General features: G+C 39.0%; 1 protein-coding gene across 1 annotated transcript in view; it reads left to right on the top strand.

Annotated features, from left to right (window-relative positions):
- Positions 1 to 572: 572 nt before the first annotated feature.
- The window catches only part of LOC108785113 (gamma-aminobutyric acid receptor subunit beta-2), a 304,860-nt gene continuing 282,679 nt past the window's right edge, over positions 573 to 22,753 (top strand). The window contains exons 1-3 of the mRNA XM_018554125.1: positions 573 to 1,012; positions 1,150 to 1,241; positions 1,963 to 2,030. Of these exons, the coding sequence (XP_018409627.1) occupies positions 936 to 1,012; positions 1,150 to 1,241; positions 1,963 to 2,030 (237 nt within the window). The 5' untranslated portion in view covers positions 573 to 935. The remainder of the gene's footprint in view (positions 1,013 to 1,149; positions 1,242 to 1,962; positions 2,031 to 22,753) is intronic.

The raw sequence follows: 22,753 nt of genomic DNA, 5'->3' as shown, positions 1-22,753 counted from the left end.
TCGTCCTAGTCATAGTTAATACATATTAATAGTACATAGTCCTATTGTTGACATCCTAGGATGATGGATGGGTTACTTGCAGTTTTACTACTTCTTAGAACTATGCATAGTCCTAGTCATAGTACATAGTTATTACACATATTAATAGTACCTAGTCCTATCCTTGACATCCTAGGATGATGGGCTAGTAACTTGCAGTTTTACTACATCTTAGAACTATACATAGTGCTAGTCATAGTACATAGTTATTACACATATTAATAGTAAATGGTCTTATTGTTGACATTGTAGGATGGTGGGTCAGTAAGTCGCGTTTTTACTTCCTCTTAGAACCATACATAGTCCTAGCACATAGCCATCTTCTTGCCATCCTCGGTTGATGGGCTGTTTGTAACTCCTCCTGATCCCCCATGCTGCTGGGTTTGTGCATGCCAGTGTAGCTGGCAGTGTGAAGGACTGGGCAGGATTGCAGACAGCTGCCTCTCTCGTACAGCTCGGTCCATGGATGCAGTGCTGAAAGCTTCTATTCGTTTCCTTCCACCCCCCTCCTCCACTCCCACATCAGCCTCCGTGTCAGCAGCATCAGTAGAGAGACAAGTAAGCTGCTGCGTGCGCTGAGCACAGACAAGGCGACGGAGGAGCACAGCTCACCTTTAAATACTGTGACAAGCGATCTCAGTAGCAAAGGGTCATTGAAGCTCGGGTGGGAGGAGGTTGCCAGGGCTAGCCTAAAAGTTGGGGAGGGGGGACTTGTCCCCCCTGTCCCCTCCATTGTTCGCTCGTATGTCTGTAGCGAAGCGAGCACTGCTCCGTTTTTTTATGTTGCACTGAGCTATGCGCATGCGTAGCACTTCAGAATTACTGCACTGGTCACAATAAGTTGGATGTCTTCTGCTCTTCACCGAAAGCCCTAAATCATATCAAAAGCTAAAGGGATGTTGAGATTCAAGAAAAGAGGTTACGTCGGGATCTGGTCACTCCAGATTATAATAGCAATAGTCTGTGCACAGAGGTAAGTCATTGCAGATTTTTTTTTTTTTATGGGGGTTGGGATGCTTTTCCTTCACTTTAGATAAACCAAAATATGCTACAGTAAACTGGGGAACTGACACATATCTCTATATTGTTTTTGTCTTTGCTGTCTTTTAGTGCCAATGATCCCAGCAATATGTCACTGGTTAAAGAGACGGTTGATAGACTCTTGAAAGGCTATGACATCCGTTTAAGGCCAGATTTTGGAGGTAAATTATGTGAATGAAGATGTATTAGTGGATTGCCTGGCTTGATCATGAATTTTAGGTGCATGGTCTGTGTGTGTGTGTATGTATGTGTGTGTGTGTGTATGTGTATGTGTGTGTTCATTGCTGCCTAGAACTGATGTAAACTTATACTCGTCTCTCAGTCACAGCTATCCACACAGCATCCACCTCAATTAAAATAGCCCACCTTTTATATACAATGTCATCTCTATTATCTGATCATGTCTTGTTAACACTAATCCACCTACCTTCCTGCTCTCAGCTTCTAGCATGTTAACTCATGTCGCTTCTAATATTCTATCTACTCTGTTCCAGCATAGACATGTATGGAATGACTTCTAGTGTATGTGTGTGTACAGAAAATTGCAGCATATATGTCAAATGTCTTATCACTTTCAAAGAGTTTCAGGGCAATTGTTCTTTAACCTAGAGTAGCCCCCATACTGCTAGCATTGCATGCGTTTTCTCATTTTTTTTTTTTTTATTGTAGTAGGATTTGAAAAATAGATGTTTACCTTAAAATGAACAGGTGTCTATATATTTGTTAAAATGTGGAAAGATGTTTAAATATCCAGTATGCCCTGCTATAGGTCATGCTATATTACCATATCCCATAGATGATATATTGAACCAGTAGATCAGGCAGTCAGAAAAGAGTTAAGTTCTTGGATATCTCAATGTGGACCTTCCTGTTGGCTTGCAGGTGCCCCTGTGGCGGTGGGAATGAACATAGATATTGCTAGTATAGACATGGTATCAGAAGTCAATATGGTAAGTCATGTTTTTATTTCTGTTAAAAAAATAAAAAACAATAAATAAAAAACAGTAATGGCTTTGGTAATGGTTGTTATTAAAACTGTATTTGTTCGTCCATCGTATACACAAATGGGCACATGCTGTGATGGCAGTTGTACTGTCATCTGTCACCTGTTTCGGCACTGACCCTATGCTATGAATGCATTTTATTACTGATCATCACAATTTTTATACATAGATGTTTTTGCAGTATCGTGTCAAATATTTCAGCCAATGTTGGTATGTTAAAAAAATAGAATGCATGTCAAATTCAATAGATTTCAATGATATAACTGTTTAGTGTCCAGGTCTCATCGCTGACAAGTCGTGACGACCTATGGACAGTCTTGTGTTGTACAGTCACTTTCTACATATAGTAGCTTTTGATCACTAAATTCAAGAAGCAGCATTTGACTTGCTTGCTTCATGCAATAGCATCCCCTGCTGACATATATGTTGCACTGCAGATTATAGACAAATTAGCTTTCAATTTCCATTCCAGTTAAACACGGGTACTGTAGAGAAAAGGGAGCAAGCTTGAGGAAGTTTGCTCCAGTTTGTTGAATTAGCTTTGTTTGTTTGTTTAGCCCATACTGCAGTAATTGAGTATAAGAACAAGATCCACACATTACCTGCCCCAGGCCATACATGATGCTGCATGCATTTGCATAGACACAGACACGTAACATCATATATCAGTTCATCTGTACTACTGTTCAATTGCAGCTTCAACTGTATGACATTGTAAATGATGCAATTGCTTACTGAGTAACCAAACTTGCATAAGAAGCAAATTATGGCCATTTTGGCATATGAAACAGGAGTCACATTGTGCAGCATGGATACATTATTTTACTGTGTTTCTAAAATCTCTGTAATGTAACTTCTTAACTGCTGAGGTGGTAAAATAACATTTTCCTTGAGCAGTATATGGTACATTATTTTTTCATGATCAAATGATGTCAGGAACTGATTGCAGGGAAATGCTGTCAAGGTTGTGCTTAACATAGTCTAAAGCATTTATATGTATACTGAATCTCTAAATGTCAGGACGGGAGCCTTTCTTGGCTTAGCAAGGGTTACATTGGCAATCACTATCTAATGGTTAAATGAACATTCTAAGCAGAATAATCCTCTGAAGTTATCTTTTACCGGTTTTCTTTATTAAAAGGTGTACACCCTGATAGAAAACCAAAAACTAATTTGGGCTGATTAAACAAGTCAAGGAATGATGTTCAAAGTGCAGTCACCTAGAGCAACCAATTCTACGTTGATCTGACACAGCAAACTGAAATGTGATTGGTTGCTAGGGTTACTGCACTATGCACATCATCATTGCTCTGTTTGCTGCTTATTAAACGCATTATTGTGGTGTGTGCATGAGGCTTCATGCTAATGATGGTGCTTACTAACGTGCACTAAACTTAAAAGCTTTGAAATGCAATTAATTTATGTGTACTAATGGTTTGTATCGCAGTACCTGGACGGTTTGCTAAAGACAATGTCAGAAATTATAGGAAGAAAAATACTTATGTTGGCTTTTTTACTTTCTTTTCAACTCAAAGCACACAACATTGTGCATTCAGCTTGCATATGGCATTAACCTGCAGATGACTGGGACAGTGTAGAATGCTACGTGATTTCGTGCATACTAACTACTCCTGAATTCCTGGAGATTTTCACATGCCATGTGAAGCTCTGATGTCATCAGTTAGTCATTTTATTCCCAAGGATTCCATTGCAATGCTAAATATACCTCTCCCCAAGATAGTATGCAAATCTCGTAAACATCAAGGAAAATCAGGAGTATTGGCAAGCGTAACATTCGACACATCAAAAGCATGTGAATCCCCTTCATGCAGAAAATCAGTGACTTGTAGCATTTGTAATGAACAAAGCAGATACAAAAATGGTCACTCAGCTTCAGAAAAGGCAAACATAAAATAACTTCCACCTTTTTCTGCTATTCCGAAGGCTCACCTTTTTAACACCAGTGAGTCAGTGAGATGTATTTTTGTAAACCATATTACCTCTTATAGTTTTACAGGGTTTAAAATATCACAGCTGACTCCTGAGAAAAGTTTTAAGGTGTTGCTAAAGAAGAACTCCAGGCAAAATTGTTATAAACCCTTGCAGTGGGGCTACCCACCCACTGCAAGGGTTAACTGCTCCTTTTGGCCTAGGGAGAGAAAAAACAAAGTTATACTCAACCAATCCTTCGAGCCCATTCGACTGTGACGCCACCCCCTCCAGCCAGTCTCCTCCTATTTATTAGGAATTCTACAAATAAGCCAACGTGTAGAAGGAACCTTCACTTTTAGGGTAACATATATTCTTTAAATGCCATGAAGAAAGTATACAAGTGTTGAAAAACATCATTATCATTTCAAAAGAAGCAAATCTTTATTAGGGGCAGGGCTTGTTACCTCTGAAGCAATCACAAGCATCCGCTGGAAACCATACAAAGACAACACTCAGTGGGCTTGACTTGCAAAGTTCTACATTGAGATGAAGTGTACTGATGTGAAGTTAATATAAATATCTAATCATGAGCAAAGGAATTTAAAAAACAACAAAAAACAAAATCATTGCTTGAACATAGCAGCGGCTAACATGAATCTAGATGGTGTATGTCATGAGTGGCAGAAGTAGCAGAAGTGGTAAAGAAAGTTATTGATTTTACCAGTAATATAGCTTTTTTTACTGGTGAAACTTGATATAGGCCTATAACCAGAGAATAAAATGGTTTTCTATGAGAGCATTTATGTTTTGAAGGTTTAGATTCAGTCAGAGAAGCAAACGAAAGCAGGCATTTCACAGAGAGACAGTTGAAAATGGTAATACCATTTAAAGCTAAATTGTCATTTGATGGGCAGACAAATGTATGTTCACGTTAGTAAATTCCTTTATAACCAAAAGTATATTGTGCTTTTTTGACTGGTGTGCTTCCAGTCAAAATGATTTCAACTATGTAATGTTTTTGTAACCCTTTGATATTAAGGGTCAGATGGAAGCAGAATTTAAAATTAGAGTTATTTTTGTTTTTTCTTTGTTGGGACAGGAGACGGAAAGAGGGTTAAGTGACAAGTGTTAGGGGGAGGTTATGTGTTAAGAGTTTCAGACTGGACGAGAATTGACAGTAAGGGCTCATTCACACCATAGCGGTGCATTAATCAGATATTTATGTGTGAATAACACGCGCTACAGTGCAACGCACCTACTGTGCATTACAGTGTGAGAGGTGACACTCCAAATGCACCTCTGCCCGCAATGTGCCCAACCACGCTACAACACATGGTACCGCGCGGTACCGTAGTACCATGCAATGGAGCTAAAAAAAAAGTATTGTATGCACTATTTTTAGCCGCAATACAACACAAGGTATTTCGGTACCGTGCATTGCGGCGCGTTCAAGGACATTACAGCCAGAAGTATGTTTGTGGTGACATTCAAATGGAATGGCAATGCAACGCATCTCTCACACTGTAAGGCACGATAGGTGTATTGCGTGGTAGAGTGCATTAATCGCATTAACGCTATAGTGTGAATGGGCCCTTAGGGGGTGCTTTCAGTAATACTTTGCAACACTGGAACAGCAATGAGAGCTGTAAGAATTTTACTCGGCCTCAAGAGACCTGCACCAAAAACTGACTCCTTAGAGATGTTGGCGGTAAAATACTGCATAGATCTATGCCATGGTATGAGAATGCAGTGCCAATTAGAAACTATAGCTACATGCTTTAATTAATAAGAGTATAATAAGTTAAAACTAATGCTTAAATGGTAATCTTCAGCTCTATGACACTAGATTGTCCCACAGGCTGAATGAGAGAAATCTAAATGTTTATGGCTAGACTTATACTAGTTACACTACATGTATTGACTATTACAAATTATTTCCAGGGAAATAAAAAAAAATATTGCAGTGAGACTACCGCTGCACTGCAAGGTATACCTGCTCATTTATGTCTTTGGTAGCTGTGTAAAGGACTTTTACTTACCTTATTCCTGCTCACCCGGCAGTTGGCGATCACCTCGTCCTCCCTCTTCTCCAGCTTGTGGACTGTCCCTTGGCATTCTCGGGTATAATTCGAGACTATGGGCCCTGCATTGTACGTGATGATTTCAGTGGGCCTCTGACCACTGTAGCGTAGAGGGGAAGAGGCTGCGAGTGCCAGTCTTGGAACCTTTGGGAGCGTGGATCAGGAAAGTGAAAGTTTTTTACCCATGTACCCTAGACGTAAATGAGCAGTTAATCCTTGCAGTGCGGGGGCAGCCCTGGGACTTATTTTTCTTGGAGATAAGCTTTAATGAATACATAGCTGAACGAATTTGCGTCTTTTATTTCTGCCAGAGTTCAGCTATAAATAAGGAGGCCATGTTCTCCAAATAGGAAGCAGTGCTGTGAAACGCTAAATAAACCAGTGAAGCAAGATAGACATGTAAAATATATTTGATTCTGGAAAATTGGTCTAGATCTTTCACTGTAAAGAAACAAACAAACTGCATCCATTTACCTGGGTCATTCTACAATGTGCCATCAAAATTCAATATTGGGGCTTTCAATAATGTTATTATAAATCTGGCCACTGTTATATCCTTCGCACTCATCTCCTGCACATACTGTCCACCCTCATAACCTCTGCAATTTTCCCATGCATATTGTGTCTGCCACCATACTCTCTGTTCTCTTCTCTTCTCAGTGTAAGGAGTATTAACTGACATTTATTAGAAGTGTGATCTTTCTTGGTCAAGGAATATTATAATGGTGGTATGTGGCCAAAATGTGTTTTTTTTTTTAACGGCATATTTAAAAGGACCTTTTAACCTTCTACATACTACAGGGCCTGTGCTCATGTCTTCTAATTCCCCTGACAGACCCGTTAATGGTACAGTCTCGTGGTTAAAAAAAAAAAAAAGTGTAAAACTTTCTGTTGCAGTCATAGACATTCACCACAGCTCTCCTTATGCTTCCAGAGATCTCCTTATGCAAACACAAGACCATCCTATGCAGCCCAATTTAGATTTTCTATTATGTATCCACCAGGTCCCTTTTATGCAATTAGAAATTTTCTTATGCAGCCAAAGACACTTTTTATGCAGCTACCAAAACCCCCGGTCAGACACCCAATTATGCAACTAAGCTCCCCATCGAGACTCCCTACCCTCACCTAGGCAATTAACAGTACCCCAACCAGGGACACCATTAGTTAATCACAAGGTCACCACTTATGCATTTAGAGAGTCCTTTATGCAGCCATCATGTATAAATACATAAACAGCCCATATAGTAAACTTGGTGCAAAATTATTCACTTAAAGGTCATTGCAAAGCACACGGGGGCAGTATTTGCTTCTAAAGGACATGAGGTTTAACCTTAGCACAAGGAAAGGCTTCATCATAGTAAGCACTGTGAAAATGTGGAATGGGCTGCCTCAGGAACTAGTTCTAGCTAGCTCAGTAAATAAACGGACATTCTTAACCTAAATATAACTAGATATTAACATTTTATAATTAAAAAAACACCAGAGATTTTTGATCCAGGGAATATCCGATTGTCTTAGGGGATCAGGAAGGAGTTTTTGTTTCCCATTAAAGCAAATTGAACCATGTTTTATATAGGTTTTTTTGCCTTCCTCTGGATCAACGGTGTGCAATACGGTTCTATTTATGGAACTTTTGCTATTCTTTTCTTTCCCTTTAATGGGTTGATCTTGATGGACTTGGTGTCTTTTTTTCAGCCTAACTATGTAACTATACAACAGAACCCCAGTCAGAAATTTCAGAGAGACACTTCCTAATGTAACCAGAGAACCCCAAAGGTACAAGTATCAGGCCACCCAGACAGACCTCTTTATTGGAGCCACCAGATCCCCATACAGACCTCATTATGCAAACAATAGATGTCTAACATAGTAATATGGCTGTTAAATACTTGTAAACGGGGCTGCATTTAAAATGACAGTACTCCAGTGTCTAGCAAAGCAGGGTGAAAGGGTGTAGCAGCAATCCCCAAAATGTACACATTGTCTTATGTTTATCTCTTTTTTTCTTTTTCCCCATTTTAATCTCTGGACATTTCTGTCCAACTTCATCAAGCGAACTATGTAGGGAAATGGTGCAGGGGAGGATGCAGATTCATTACTGTATTCAATAGCACATTTTAGCACGTGTTTTTATTCTAAAATATTTATAACACAGAGGCAGAACCTTTTATACAAGGGTTTCATCGTTAAAGTGTGCCTAGGATAGCACATAGAATAGGAAAGGATGATGTTGAAATATTGCCCTGCTTCTAAAGTTTACAGCAAGGCAGTGGTTGAGCTTCAAACACTTTAATTTTAAGTTGGCCAGTTGGATGAGGAAAGAATACACACCCTAGATGCTGTGTAGAGCATCTTTTAGAGTGTGCAATCATAAAAGCAAGTGGGATATGGAAAATGTCTGATCCTCTATGCAGGATGCATACTGCAGAGAAGACGTGCCAGGGGTACACAGCAAGGTAGCTATTAAAGTAAAACTATGACTTCCGGGCAAAAAATAAAATATGTAATGCAGCACTTATTTGTAGGTAAATCTGTATTTACAGCCCCCCTAAGTCTGGGTTCACACCTAGGCGACAGCGTTTTTGCATGTTTCTACGTGCTTTTTTTATGCACGTTTTTGAGTGCTTTTTGTGCATAATCAACGCATAAATCAAGCTGCGTATTTTTTGTGAGCATATTGTAGCAAATTAATGTTAATGAGCAAACACAAATAAAATGCACAAAAGAATGCAAAAACACACATTTTCAAGTATTTCCTATTGAGTCTATGTGGCCAAAACACGCTGCAATATGCCAAAAAAAGCTTTTTCCAGCGACAGGCGTTTTGCTTATTGTGACAAAATCATCAGATGTGAAGAGAGCCATAGAAATTAATGGGATTTTTTTGGGGGGCATATTTTTTTAGCATTTTTTGGGCAGAAAAAGTGCCACAAAATGCTCATTGTGAACCAGGCCTAAAAGTATGGCAAATATCTGTTAATTCTGACAGTTAAATCTACTTCATGCAGCTTCCTGTGATGGGGTGACAACACTGCTGCTCTGCTACTGAATACAAAACAGAGCTGTCACTCTCATGTAGGCTGTGCCTGCTTGCACTGAAGTGGGATAAGGAGATCTTGCAGGGACATGGCTATCAGAATTGTTACTGCAGATTCACAACCCTGTTGCTTGGCGTTCAGCAGCTGGCCACGCCTAGTCCTGCCCACTGCTTTCTGGATAGCATTGCCTCTACTGCTAAAAAGACTTCCGCGACTTCCGCAAGCTTCAGTGACTGGAAGGGGAGTATGTAAAGCACAAGTGAAGGAGAGTTTGGTTCATTCAGGGGAGGTAAAAGGACGTTTTTATTTTTATGCATCAAATAATAACTGAATTTGAAACCAGTTTAGACTGTCACACAAGAGGTTTTATATATGTTTATTGGTGACAGTGGTCCTAATACTAAGACCTTTACAGAGACAGATGGCAAATTAGAGCCCTCTTCTCTTGGTGGATTATCTGAATAATTGATTCAGATATTTAGACTAAACACAGAGCATTTCTGTGTTTAGTCTAAAAACGAGAGATTACAGAGCAGAGGTCTTGCATATGGGTAATTTAACATATTAATAATTGAAGTAGTTCAAATGTATTTTGTCTCCAAGTATCCTAGGTGTAAAGTAAATCAACTGTTAGTGAACGGGGTTGTATTCCTGTTACAAGAATACACATACCGTATATACTCGAGTATAAGCCGAGATTTTCAGCCCATTTTTTTAATAACTGTTGTAAAGATGTTGTTATAAATACAGAAAACATTTAATTTGTACTAATAAACCTGTTGTTCCAAAGCAAAGTGCTATAGTAAAAAGGCAAACTAAGCTTTGCCTTCAAGTAGCACTTGAAAATACAATAAGGAGAGTGGATGAGAGGTAACTTGTTTTCTTACACTCACATTTGTACATATATCTGCATTTGCAGCTTTTGTTATGTTATCTTCCGTGTAATATTTAGTACAGGGGTGGGCAAATTAATCTGGAACTCAGTCGCCAGTCTGTCTATTTCATAAACCAGCAGAATTTTATTTAGGACCCAGCTCCGTTGACTACAACTAGAGAAAAACCTAAAAAATTAGGTGCCAGCTGTATTTTTAAGAAGCATTGGCTACCTGGCTCCGGAGCTTTGTCCCGCCTGGCTTTAGTGACATTTTTAGTAGCTAGCACATTGGTGAACATGCATTGACTAAATGAAGTAGTAGTAGTAATGTTCTGTAACTTCTTCAGTTCTAATGAGTGTTATAAAGATACCTCAGTATTTATAGACATACAGGCAAATAAGTCACATTAACCACTTGAAGACCAGAAAGGTTATTCACAAAGCTGCCAAAAACAGCCAAGTAAATAACCGAACCCGAAGTGAAGTGAGCTGAACGCTGTCAGGCTATTCACTTCGGGCTTGTATGGCTGGTTCCAGCCGTATATCGGCTGAAATCAGCTGTACATCGGCTTGCTTCAGCTGGCTTCGGCTCGGCCAAGCATGCTCGGCCGAACCGAGTGCAGAAGGTGTTCGACTCAGCTGATTCAACACCTGGATCGGCTGAGCTGAACCTCCGGCATGCTACTCGCTGCCGTTCGGCCTATTCTTATAGGGGCCGAAAGGCAGTGAGTGACTAGCCGAATGCCGCTGAGCTATTCTGCTCGGTACCTCGGTGGTACCGAGCTGAATAAAAAAACAGTGCAAAAAAGTAGAAAAAAAAGTAGAAAAGAATTGGGCGGAGCTAGCAGTGACAGCTACCAGGTAACTAGGGGATGCTGAACTGTCACTACAATGACAACTCGGCGGAGCCGGCCGTGATTTCACAGCTGGCGCTGCCGAGTTGTCATTGTAATGACATCCCAGCATCCCCTACTGACAGCTCCGCCCAGCTGTCAGTTGCAAAGCTTTCAGCCCACCAATGGCTGCCCGCTCGGCCCGCCAATGGCAGGCTGCTCGGCCCGCTTCGGGTTTCACTTCAGCTTGGTCGAGCCGAAGCATGTGCCTTCGGCTCAACTGAGCCGCTCGCCCAGCTTCGGGAGCTGTACAGGCTGTAGTGAATAGCCGTTACAGCAGACCTTCGGTTCTACTAAACCGAAGGGCTCAGACGGCTGAAGCTAGCCGAAGGATCAGAAAGGATCACAAAAAAGAATTGACCAAAGGTAATTATAAGGTAAGGCACAAAATTACAAAAACAGCACTGATTCTCCTTTGGCTAAAATCATTTTTGGTTTGCAGTTTTTGTCTAAAGTTATGAGTCAAGATGACCCCCTCCACTATCTCTCATCAAATCAAACTTTCACCAGAACCTAAATGGCAATATAGCCGACTTAAATAATCCTTTTCTTGTTATGGGGATAGACTTTTGTTCACTATGCTGGGGCTAAACAGCGTGGATGGATGAATTTTCTGCTGTGACTATTGACAGGGCCACCCACTGGGCGAATTTTGTTTGGTTCATCAAAAAACTTCCCAAATCCACTCAGTTTAAGGTCAGCTTATCTTTTTAAATATATATAAACATACAAAGTGATTTGGTTAATATAAACTTGTTTCTCTGCCTGTGCTTTCCCTATGCTTTTAGAGTTCTCACAATAGGGCCAATCCAGTGTAAACATTTCTCTGTTTACATTAAGATTGTCAGTCCGTGGGGTCAATTTACTAAATTAATAGATAATGTTTACTTAGAAAACTGAATAAAGTGAAGCTGGGTTCATTTATATCACCAAGTCAGGTGCAAGGAAAAGCCCTGCCTTTTAATCTGGTTATGTTTGTTTATTCAAAGAAAGTATAGCTTCACTTTATTCAGTAAGCCAAGTTACCGTGCTCTTTGCTGAGTGAACATTCTCTATTCTTTAATAAATCAACAACATTGTTTTCAGTGCCAGGAATAATAAGGTATAGTTTTTATATGTATAAGCACTGGAGATCTCAGCCTGAAGAAGAAGGCAGTCCCTGAATATTTATAGCTACGGTGTAAAGACCATGAGGGGAATTTATCAAAACTGGAGCAGACAAAATCTGGAGCAGCTGTGCATGGCAACCAATCAGCAGCAACCTTCATTTTCAAAGCTTAACTGAACAAACTGAAAAGAGAGCCTGATTGATTGCCATAGGCAACTGCTCTAGATTTTGTCTGCCCCAGTTTTGATAAATCCCCCCCCCCCACCTCTAGATTGATGAAAGCATCAGGGATGCCTCTTCATGGTTGTTTTTCATTTACAGATGGAGACGGAGAGGGTTTAGCTAGACATAATAAGAGGTTTCCTATTTCTAGCAGCTTGTGATTTCCAGTGATTTACATAAGTGCAGTGCAGCATAGAAAAGACTGAAACAAACAGATGTAGGTAACAGATGCCTTTTTTTTCCAGTCCTGGTCTGCAGTTACACTATACATGCAGACAGGTAGCCTATGATGTATGTTCTCCATAGAAAGAAAACTCATAGAAAAAAATATCTACAAAATTGCTTCCTAGGTGTGGGTATATTAAAAGTACTTATGTATTTTAAAAGCAGACCTGGGCAATACGGGACGTGCAACCCGCGACCGCGCAGTCATACACAATTGCACACAGCAATCGCAGAAAAAGGTACATATACCTTTTTTTGCGATTGTCGGGGGTGGGTGTCGACTGCCGTGCGGTCACGGACCGTCCAGGTGGGAACCTGGGCGGTCCTTCAAAAAGACCACAATCAACATAGAAATATCACCCAGTGACTGATGAGCAGAACACTACCCAAGCTGCTGTCACTTGTTTCAACAGAAAATGGTAGCATAGAAGTTGGTTGGTAGTTAAATATATACAGATAAACATTTTAGTAGAAACTAATTAGGATATTTTTAGGTTGTTTGCATGAGAACACAGTTATAATAATTCTTCCAGATAGTTATGAGTGCATATACAGTAAATGGCTTGTGTACTGATCACTTGACAAAACAAATCAGACTGTCATTAAGGAATAAGCATTCTGAAACTAAACATATATGCTTATAATGCAACACTGGTGATTTTGACAGTCAGACACCAATTATAATCTTGGAGTGCTATCTATCGATTGAAGAAAAATGTAGTTGGCCTGACTTACTAAAGGATATGTATGTATGCCAGCTGACTGATTCTGTGCACATAACCAAATCATATCCTCATGGTATTTATTATGTGACTGTGATGCCTGTGGGCATTCATGCACATACTAAAGCCTACATATAATGAATTTACTAACACGTTTAGCTTCTTATTGCTTGTATGCTCTAGCATCTAAATGTGTCCAGCTGAGCAGTGCCATGTGTGAAATAAAATGTGATTTTGTGCTATGCAGTTCCAGTTACCCTTGCTGACCACTGACATATGCAAAAGCAGACGGTTCTGGTTTAGGTTACCAGAACCGTATTTTTCGCTCCATAAGATGCACCTGACCATAAGACGCACCTAGGTTTAGAGGAAAAAAACTACCTATAGAGGCAGTGAAACAACTTTATTTACCGCCTCCACAATGCCGCTGCCCGTGTTTACTGTGTGTAACTTCTGCATACTGAGACTCCTCCCTTTCTCTGTCATGTGGCATGACACAGGAAGGTGAGAAGCCGGTCAGACACAGAAGTTAGACAGCGGCAGCATGGGCAGTGGCATTTGTGGAAGAGGTAAATAATGCTGCTTCGCTGGCTCTATAAGTAGTACAAGCGGCCCCTACCCTCCCACGCTGGATGCGTGTGGTGTGATAGCTGAGGCGACAGGGCTGCTGGTGCAGGAGATTGTCGAAACCTAGGGGGAATATTCGCTCCATAAGACGCACAGACATTTTTGCCCGTCTTTTGGGGGGAAAAAAAGTACGTCTTATGGAGCAAAAAATACGGTAATTACTTAGGCTTGGGTATATTATAGTGCATAAAGCAAATTGTTGGCTAAATAAACATGTTAGAACAAAAAACATTTTTAAAAATGTTTTTTATAACCAACACGAAACAATAAGTATATATCGTGCATCCACTTTCCTATTGGGTGGCTTGCTATAAAAACAAAGAATGTAGAAAAAGTAAGAAGCACTAAATGTACAAATGTGTATTGTTAACTTTAATAATACCATAGTTCAATATATTTAAAACTCTATGCCTATTCTGCGTATGGCTCGGTTACGGATTGTAAACCTTACTGGTCAAATGGTTTAAATTAAATAAACATCTGATATACACTAATTCATTGACTATTCATTGAACCATCCATATGATGTTGTAAGTACCTGTAAGGTGCACTAATAGACTGTTGTAAGATTCCATACTTTGACATTGTGGTGAGGCTTGTGTAGTCAAATTGCCCAGGGCTATGCTTAGGGTAACATAGCTATAAGTAGGATTTCCCATTCTGAGAAGATCTCCAAAGAGTTACGATGTCCTTCAGGTGGGTGGTTGAACATAAGGCTAACAACTCTGCCCTGTTTGTTGTGAAGGAATAAGTCAGGTGAATAATGTGCATCACCTGAGCAACAACACAAAAGTTAAAGATATGAGTATTAAAAATGCTCCAGAATGCATTGAACTTACACATAGCTAGTGATATTGTTTAGTTAATGAGAATTAAAGAACCATATAACAAAAAAATGATAGCTACTTAAGAAGTAAGATGAAAAAGCTGTGGCATAAAAGAATCTGGTAACTATATACATATAGTAATACATTTGGAACATAATTTGTTGTGCATATGGGAGTGCACAAGCTGCAAGTGGATTTACACCTGTAAACAAAAGAAAATGTACCCTAATAATAAGTGGTAGAGTGTTTAACATCTAATGCAAAACAACTTTTTAAACCACTCAAAAGAGTGTATATCACTGATATTACAATACTATTAGTTGATTTGAATGAAAAAATTTGAAAATAGGACCTTGTAGATTCCTTGTGGTAAGCAGCAATAATGGAGCAGAGCAAATATACTAGGATAGGTAGTACATATTTTGTACATAAACAGTTGTATAGAACAAAGCAGATATTAGCCTGATATTACAGGGTAAAATTCAACTTTAAATAGATTACTTTCTAACTGACAAAAGGATGGATGTCCAATGTATGAGATGGCGCAAACTGTGATCCAGCTATTTTATGCAGCTTGTTAAATACAGGCAAAAATATAATGTGGGATGATAAAGAAAGGAAACAGGTTTTGGCATAAATAAGCTGAATACAGAGGAAAGTATACAGCAAGACGTAAAGAAAAGTTGGCCGAAATTAAAACGGGAATAATAGAATCAGCAAAAAGAGTTCTTGTTTTTCAAAGTCTACAAGCAAAGAAAGATTGGTTTAATGAATATTGTAAAAAGACAATAAAAAAGCAAGAGCAAGTCTAAATTGCTGGTCTTAAAGTATAGATACATTTATAGAAATAAGAAGAATGATGAATAAAAAAAGCAGGAGGAGGAAATTAGAAAAATAAAGGGAAAAGTTTCAGAGATTAGAAAAGTTGTGTAAAAAAACAATATGGTAAAACATTATCCAAACTGGGTGAAAAAAGGGTATCAACCAATAATGACAAGATGTATGGATAAAAATAGAAGTAAAATTGCCCACATAGCGGTGATCCCTAAGCCGGACAAAGACCCTACAGTATGCCAGAATAAAACCTAAAGAAGAGAACATATTTGAATGCTGATCTGAATACTTTGAAGGACTGTTATACAAACAAAGAAACAAGAAACCACAAGATTGAATTCCTTTTATTTTGCCTAGAAAGATTACTGGAAGCTAGACATCGAACTAATGAATGTCAGAAGAATACTTTTTTGAAATAACTTGTCCTGTTGTTGAAAGGAAATACATTGCAAGAATTGTCTTAAAGAGGAACGTAACCCATATTTTAAAAATAACAACAGAGGCACCTTTGAAGTGTTTAGTTATGGCAAACTACAAACACATACTTCTAGATAAATGCCGGCTTTGAATGCTTTACATACCTAATTTCTCTTTTCTTCTCCCAGTCTGCTGACATTGGCCATTGTTACTAAGGGCAAATTAATCCATCTCCCTTTACTTCTGGAACTCTGACACATGTGACTAGGTCATGTTACCATCCACATCATCTCAGTGGAGGAAAATACCTTTCCTTGAGATCCTTTAACATCTTTTATTAAATATTATATATAATGTTACTTATGATGATCATTTTAAAGATTAAATTAGATCCTCATGTTAAATCATAGGGACTATCAATGTGGTTCTTGAAAATATAGGTCAACTACATACAACATTTTGTTATACATGTTTCTATAGAAATATGTATAACAAAATCTATAGAAATATGATGATTATAATATCAATTAGTACAATCTGGCTACTGGCTAAGAATAGGCCTTTTGTTATAGTAAGTGGGGAAGTATTTATATAAAACAGTAAAAGTATGAAAATGGAAACAATGGAAACAGAAAATGGTTCCTAGTGATGTGTGAAATTGGGATTATTATTTTCCCTGAAAATTCCATGAACATTGGCAGATTTTGGTGAAAAGCTTTGGGATCAGTGCCCCATAAAATGATCCTGAGGGTTACAAAAGCTAATTTCAACTATCTTGCACACTAAATTAAAAAAAAGTTAACTGTCTAAATTCACCCAAAAAAATTCAAAATTAGTTTTTCAGAAATCACCCTGGTTATCCCTAATTGCAGGATTTCATATACTGTGTTTGGGTCTGGAAAAAGTAATAGGAAAATTAAAAAAGGGCCTATTTATAAAAAAAAAAATTCAAAGCCATTCACCATGCAAATTTATGAAAAACTTTGCTCTATAGGAATAAAGGCAAACACAAACATTCTGTGTATATTTTCTTTTCATGTCAAATGTAATGTAATACCGCAGAATGGCCACACAATGGTGCTAAGCAGTAGAGATGTCCCGATGCCACTTTTTCTTTTTCATCCCCTCATGTACTTGCCGATACCAATTACCGATACTTTTTCTTAAAGGGACAGGTGACTTTAAATGATCCATAGTACAACTACATGTTATGTACTGTGGATCATGGTTTAACCTAGAGGTGCACCGAAATGGAAATTTTAGAACTGGAGCTCCAGGTGGGGTCCTAATTTAGCTGGCTTAGAGGTGCCTGCCAGCAAAATTAGAACCCCACCTCGAACGCCTCTCGCTTGACCAGCGCTGACTGGCAGCTGCGGTGAGCGACCGGTGGGCGGCGCTCCGAGCGGGGTGATCTGGCAGTCTCCGGCCACCTAAATTAGGACCCCACCTGGAGCTCCGCCCACCGTAGCAGCAGTGACGCGACGCTCAGCGAGGTAAGAAAAAAAAAACCCATAGCGCAAGCTTCGGCGCTATGCATCGGGGCATTTTGACAAGTACAAGTACTTGTCAAAATGCCATGTATCGGGCCCGATTCCGATGCTAGCAAAGATGCTACAAAGAATGTTCATGTTTGCCTCTCTTGGCACAGAACAAACATTTTCAGAGATCTGCAGGGTAAATGGCTGTGCAAATTGTTTTGTAATAGACCCATTGTGTGTGACACAATGTAAATGCAGATGTTTATCAGCAGTCACCAGCAGCACTTATCTCTACCTGCAAACACTCTGATTTTTCACCTAACTACTCCATAGCTTTTTGTTTTTTTTAACAAAATGAAGAAATACTGTTAGGAACCTGACTTTTATTGGGAGAGGGCTGGCAAATAAGGAAAACCTTCAGAGGCCAGGTAGTGCATTGTTGGTAATTCGTTGCTACAAAAATGTAGAAGTTATTTTTTCCAGGTTGCCAGCTCGGTCCCTATTTTATCATCACTCTTAGTTATATATGCCTTTAGATACACATTGAGCCTACAAAGATGAGAAGGCAGCCTAGGTACCAGTGGGGTGCATTCAATTTGAAGATTGTATTCCTGTGCTCTCTGACTTTTGCTGACTGTTTAGTTTTCATGCAAGCTGTGTGTTTTGGAATTCCTGCGGCAGAAACCTATAGTTTCCCAAATGTCCCATTTAGCTGCAGCCGCTGTCACACATTGAAGTTAATGATAGATGTGTCCAGCAACAACGATTTATTCCAAACTGCATGTAATCATATCACATACGATTACATGCGGACTGCCGCTTACAGATGTGTGAGCTGTCACCCAGTCATTAACTTGAATGGGTGACAGCGGTCGCAGCTAAACAAGACATTTGGGATTCCTGCCATAGGTTCTTGCACCAGAAATCCCAAAATGCCCAGTAAGAATCATGCCTTTTCAGTTAGGATTGTTCTTAATCATCTCCAAGGACCATAGAACCACACCCTATATGCTATGGAGAACAGAGAAGGGGCAGAGTCCTGTAGTGCAATCCTGTTTCTGTTGTCCTGACCCAGCAGGCTATGTGAGTGTTGCCATCCTAGGACTGGAAGTGTGTTATTGGCAGGTGAAAAAAAGTGTCTTCTCAGTGGCTGCCTGCATATACAGTATGTACCTGCTACATTACAGGTACAGTAGCAGGATCCTGGAAGGTATATGACCTCTGCCTTGAGCTGTTGTAGCTGTCTAATTCAGAGGACATGGGCTACCACCATCCTCCTCAGAATAATCAGCTCAGTGCAAAGGGGCAGTGTATGGTGCTACATAGATTGATGTAGCCTCTTCCATTTCACTGTGCATTTTTAATTTTCTGATCTCTGCTTTAAATTATACCCAAAAAAAAGGAGGCAGAAAGGCTGAAAAAACTAGACAAGATGGTGGGCAGCAGTTTAATACTGCAATATAACTGAGTGAATGTTTGAGGCCACCATGACAATGGCTTTTAATATGGCCCATAGTAATGGAGTCCTGGCACGCATGTGCAGTACAAACCGGCCTTTATAAGAAAAAGCTTGAAGTGGGGGCGCACAGTGATGATCAATGGTTGAACTTGATGGACCTGTGTCTTTATTTAACCGTAACAACTATATAATGCTGAAGGTAAGCATCTGACACAGCGTGCTGCACTCAGAAGTGTGTGTGTGTGTGTATGTGGGGGGGACTTATTAACCTCTTTAGTACTAGTTTGTATATACGATAAAACGGGGAAGGGAAGGTATATGCACAATATCTCCAATATAATCAATGTGAATGGGGGTCCCCTAACTATTAGAAGTTTTAAAAAAGAAGTTTTCCCCAAAAAAAGGGGATCCCACCATTCTTTACACAATCTACGTGACAATTAAGTGATGAAAAAGTATAACTATATTTATTCGGTAGGAGATAAAAATCTATAAATTTAGACTCTACGTACAAAGAATATCAAAAAATATATTAATCAGACAAACAGATAAATGTGTATACAAAACAGACAGATAAATATATATACATAAATTGATGACTGCATACCGCCTATGGACCGGTAAGTGAATGAGTGGGTTAATGAGAAAATTCCTTGTCAATTAGGAGACATGCCGTTTGGAAAGCCAGGTGTGTTCATATATTTTAAAGGACAAAAAGCTATCCATGAAGTGAATTCCAATATGTGCGGGATTTCCCGATAATTGCCCTAGTTTGAACTAAAGGGCACAGAAGGTATCGGAGTTGTAGCCACAGAGGAAGCGTATAATATGGACACAGCACCCACGGGGACCTTGGAAGTGGGATAACACAGTCAATGTGAATATATGGAAAGGATAGGAAAAAAAAGATTTGGTTATATATATAACTCACAGTCCCGGGATATCTTCGTTTCGATGTTTCCAGAGTAAGTTTCGGAGAAAAGATGGTAAGTTGAAACTTGAGTTTTGATGACTGGGTTGAAGAGGAACACAGGTATCAGGAGGTGTAAGTATTACCTCGGCTGGATACGATGGATGTTGCAAATCGTTGCCTTAACTCGATAGCTGTGTTCAGTTAGCCGGATAGGTTTCTCCTCGATTTTAATCCACGCTTGATCATATAAGAAGAGGAGAGATTTTATCCTGTAGATGAACCGAGGAATCCTCCAAGGATGTTTATGCAGTGTTCAAAGAAAAAAGGAGTTGACGGTAGTTACACCTCGCCTAGGCCAGTCTCCATCCGTGTGTAAGTATACCGGAGAGTCTGGTTGGTGAGGTTGGTTGTTGTCCATGAATTCCCCATGGGAGAGTTAACAAACTCTAAGCCGGTTCCGAAGGGTCTTATTGTGGAGTAATCAAAGGCTTTAAAAAAGCAGACATGTCTCAGGCGGAGCAGTCACAGAAGGAATAAAGAGCCTGAGCTGAACACCCGTGACGCGTTTCGCCCCTCCCACAAATGGGGCTTCCTCAGACAGGTGTCTAGTTTGTATATACCCCTTAATTATCACACCATTTTTAAGTTATCAGTGATAGATAGTTTCACTGACAATTACACAGTCGTGCAACACTGCATCCAATTGAATTGTATGTAATTGTTTTAAGACAGATAGAGCTTATTTGGTGGTATTTAAAAACCACTGGGTTATTTATTTTTTATGTATAAAGGAAAAAAGAACAAATATTTGGTTTTGCTTTCAGTTACACTTAATTTGTTTACCTTTAAAAAACAATCCCACAATCATTGGTGGTCAGTGGCACTTTAAACCCCATGCCACTTTTAAATAGAAAATGCCACAATCATTAGTGATTAGTGACACTTAACAACCCCCCACACCATTTAAAACAATCCCACAATCATTGGAGCTCAGCACCCCTCAAAAAAAAAAAGTCTCAATTATTTGGCCATGGGCATTTTAGGACTTACATACGCTTAGCCTATTCAAAAGGGGGTAAGAGGAGGGTCCTCCATTGTGAATGGGCTGAATGTTTATAACAATGACTAATGTGTACACTTGTGATGGCTGTGGCTGCTTACACTCTGATTGGGTTTGTATACTGTGATGTGAGATGTCCAATAACAGCCATTCACAGGCACACAAGCTGGTCAAGTGTATTTTCTAAAGCTCCATTTATAAAATGCACCCAAGAAATGTGTCCACCTTCTCACTGGTTTTTTACAATACAGCGAGGATGGTTAAAGTTAAACTTTAAAAAAAAGTGCAGTTGTTTAAATTCTTATGTTAGCATGGATTCATAAGAGTTTAATTGATGCACAGAAAACCATCTCTGGGAATTGAGATCTGGAATATCAAGGATAAAAATTACCATTGGGCAATCTTCCATAGAAAAGGCCTCGGCAGTATCCGCATATTGTTTGAGTGATAAAGGGTACATACTTTATTTAAAAAAAACAACAAATATATTTACTGAAGTTACATTCACACTATTTTGTGTTGTCTTGCAGATTGCAGTGTTACTGTAGTACATTAATTTCAATGTGTCCCAACCCAGTGGAAATCTCTCCTCTGCTTTTTTTTTCCACCACAGCACATTACAATGCACATTATTTTGTTGTGGTGTGCTGTAACCCAGGCTCATTTTGTAGGTGTGTTGGGGTAACATTTAGAATGAATAGTACCGCAATGCAGTGGTGTGAATGGGTCTTAAAGTGTAAACACATATTTACAAACATACAAACATTTACAGGGCTATTCACAAAAGGGTGAACAGTTTGGAGAAATGAACAATCTAGAACAATTTAGCTGAACTGGAAAGTGAGCTGAATGAGATAATTTTTCCAAATCAGCTATTTTGTCCTAGATTGTTCACTTCTTCTGCCTCCTCCAAACTCTTCACCCTTTTGTGAATAACACTGTTAAGTTGCACATTAAACTATTTCCTTGCACATGGTTAGAAGTTTGAAGTGAACACAGTATCACTTTAGTTTAATAAATCAATCCTGATTTTAAAAACATATTACTATTGTAACAAAAAAGAAACTTGGATGTGTCAGTAACATCACAATCTTTTGTTAGAAAACATACCTGCAAATCACTAATATAGAGACCATTTTTAAGGACCGTAGACAGAAACTAAAGCTTTGCAATAATCATCACATACATACATAATCCACTTTTTCCAAATAATGCAGCACATTCCATTGGCCTCCTCGGCTTATTCATGTAACTATGGCAACAAACCTTCTATGCAGTCTTCACAATGATGCATATCCTTAAGTCTCAAGAACATTGTGATATTTTACTTATACTCTTGTCTTTTTTTGGAACCTAGCAATCAGATGCCGTAACGATGGATAGAGATTGACAGACAGTAGGTTTTGGAGGCTTGAATAACTAGTTTACAATCGTTTTTGGAATAGTCAGTTGACAAGATACAATAAAGTTGTGAATATCAGTGTTCCAGTGTTAAATAGTGGGACTGCAAAGAAAATAATTCACCAGATGACAGTTACATTATTTAATAAGATTACACAAGATCTGCATAATATAAGAAATAGAAGATTCTGGATTTAAGTAGATCTATATAAGATAGGAGTTGGGCAAATTAGCAAAGGTATCTATTGAAAATGTGCCCCTTCATTAGTAAATATACTTGAAAATAGAATACACATCACAAAGGACTGACATAAGAAATACAATATATAATTTCCCTGTATTTTCTTTCACTTTCCATAATAAAAAATAAACATAGGCATTTTAACACTGCCCAATAAATAAGGTCACTCTCGTTTGCTCCACTACTGTGTATGGCTTGTTCAGTGCTGTATGTAAGTTTACTAAACTAATCAAAGTAATAATAATGGGTGAAACTGCCTGGGTTTGATTCACCAAGGTTCCAGCGCATCCTGTTGGAAATTCAGCAAACACGAT

The sequence above is a fragment of the Nanorana parkeri genome, unplaced genomic scaffold, assembly GCF_000935625.1.
Source record: "Nanorana parkeri isolate BGI_ZX_2015 unplaced genomic scaffold, ASM93562v1 scaffold8, whole genome shotgun sequence".
Taxonomy (NCBI): Eukaryota; Metazoa; Chordata; class Amphibia; order Anura; family Dicroglossidae; genus Nanorana; species Nanorana parkeri.
The sequence above is the reverse complement of the archived record's forward strand: the minus strand, read 5'-3'. Positions and strand labels throughout refer to the sequence as shown.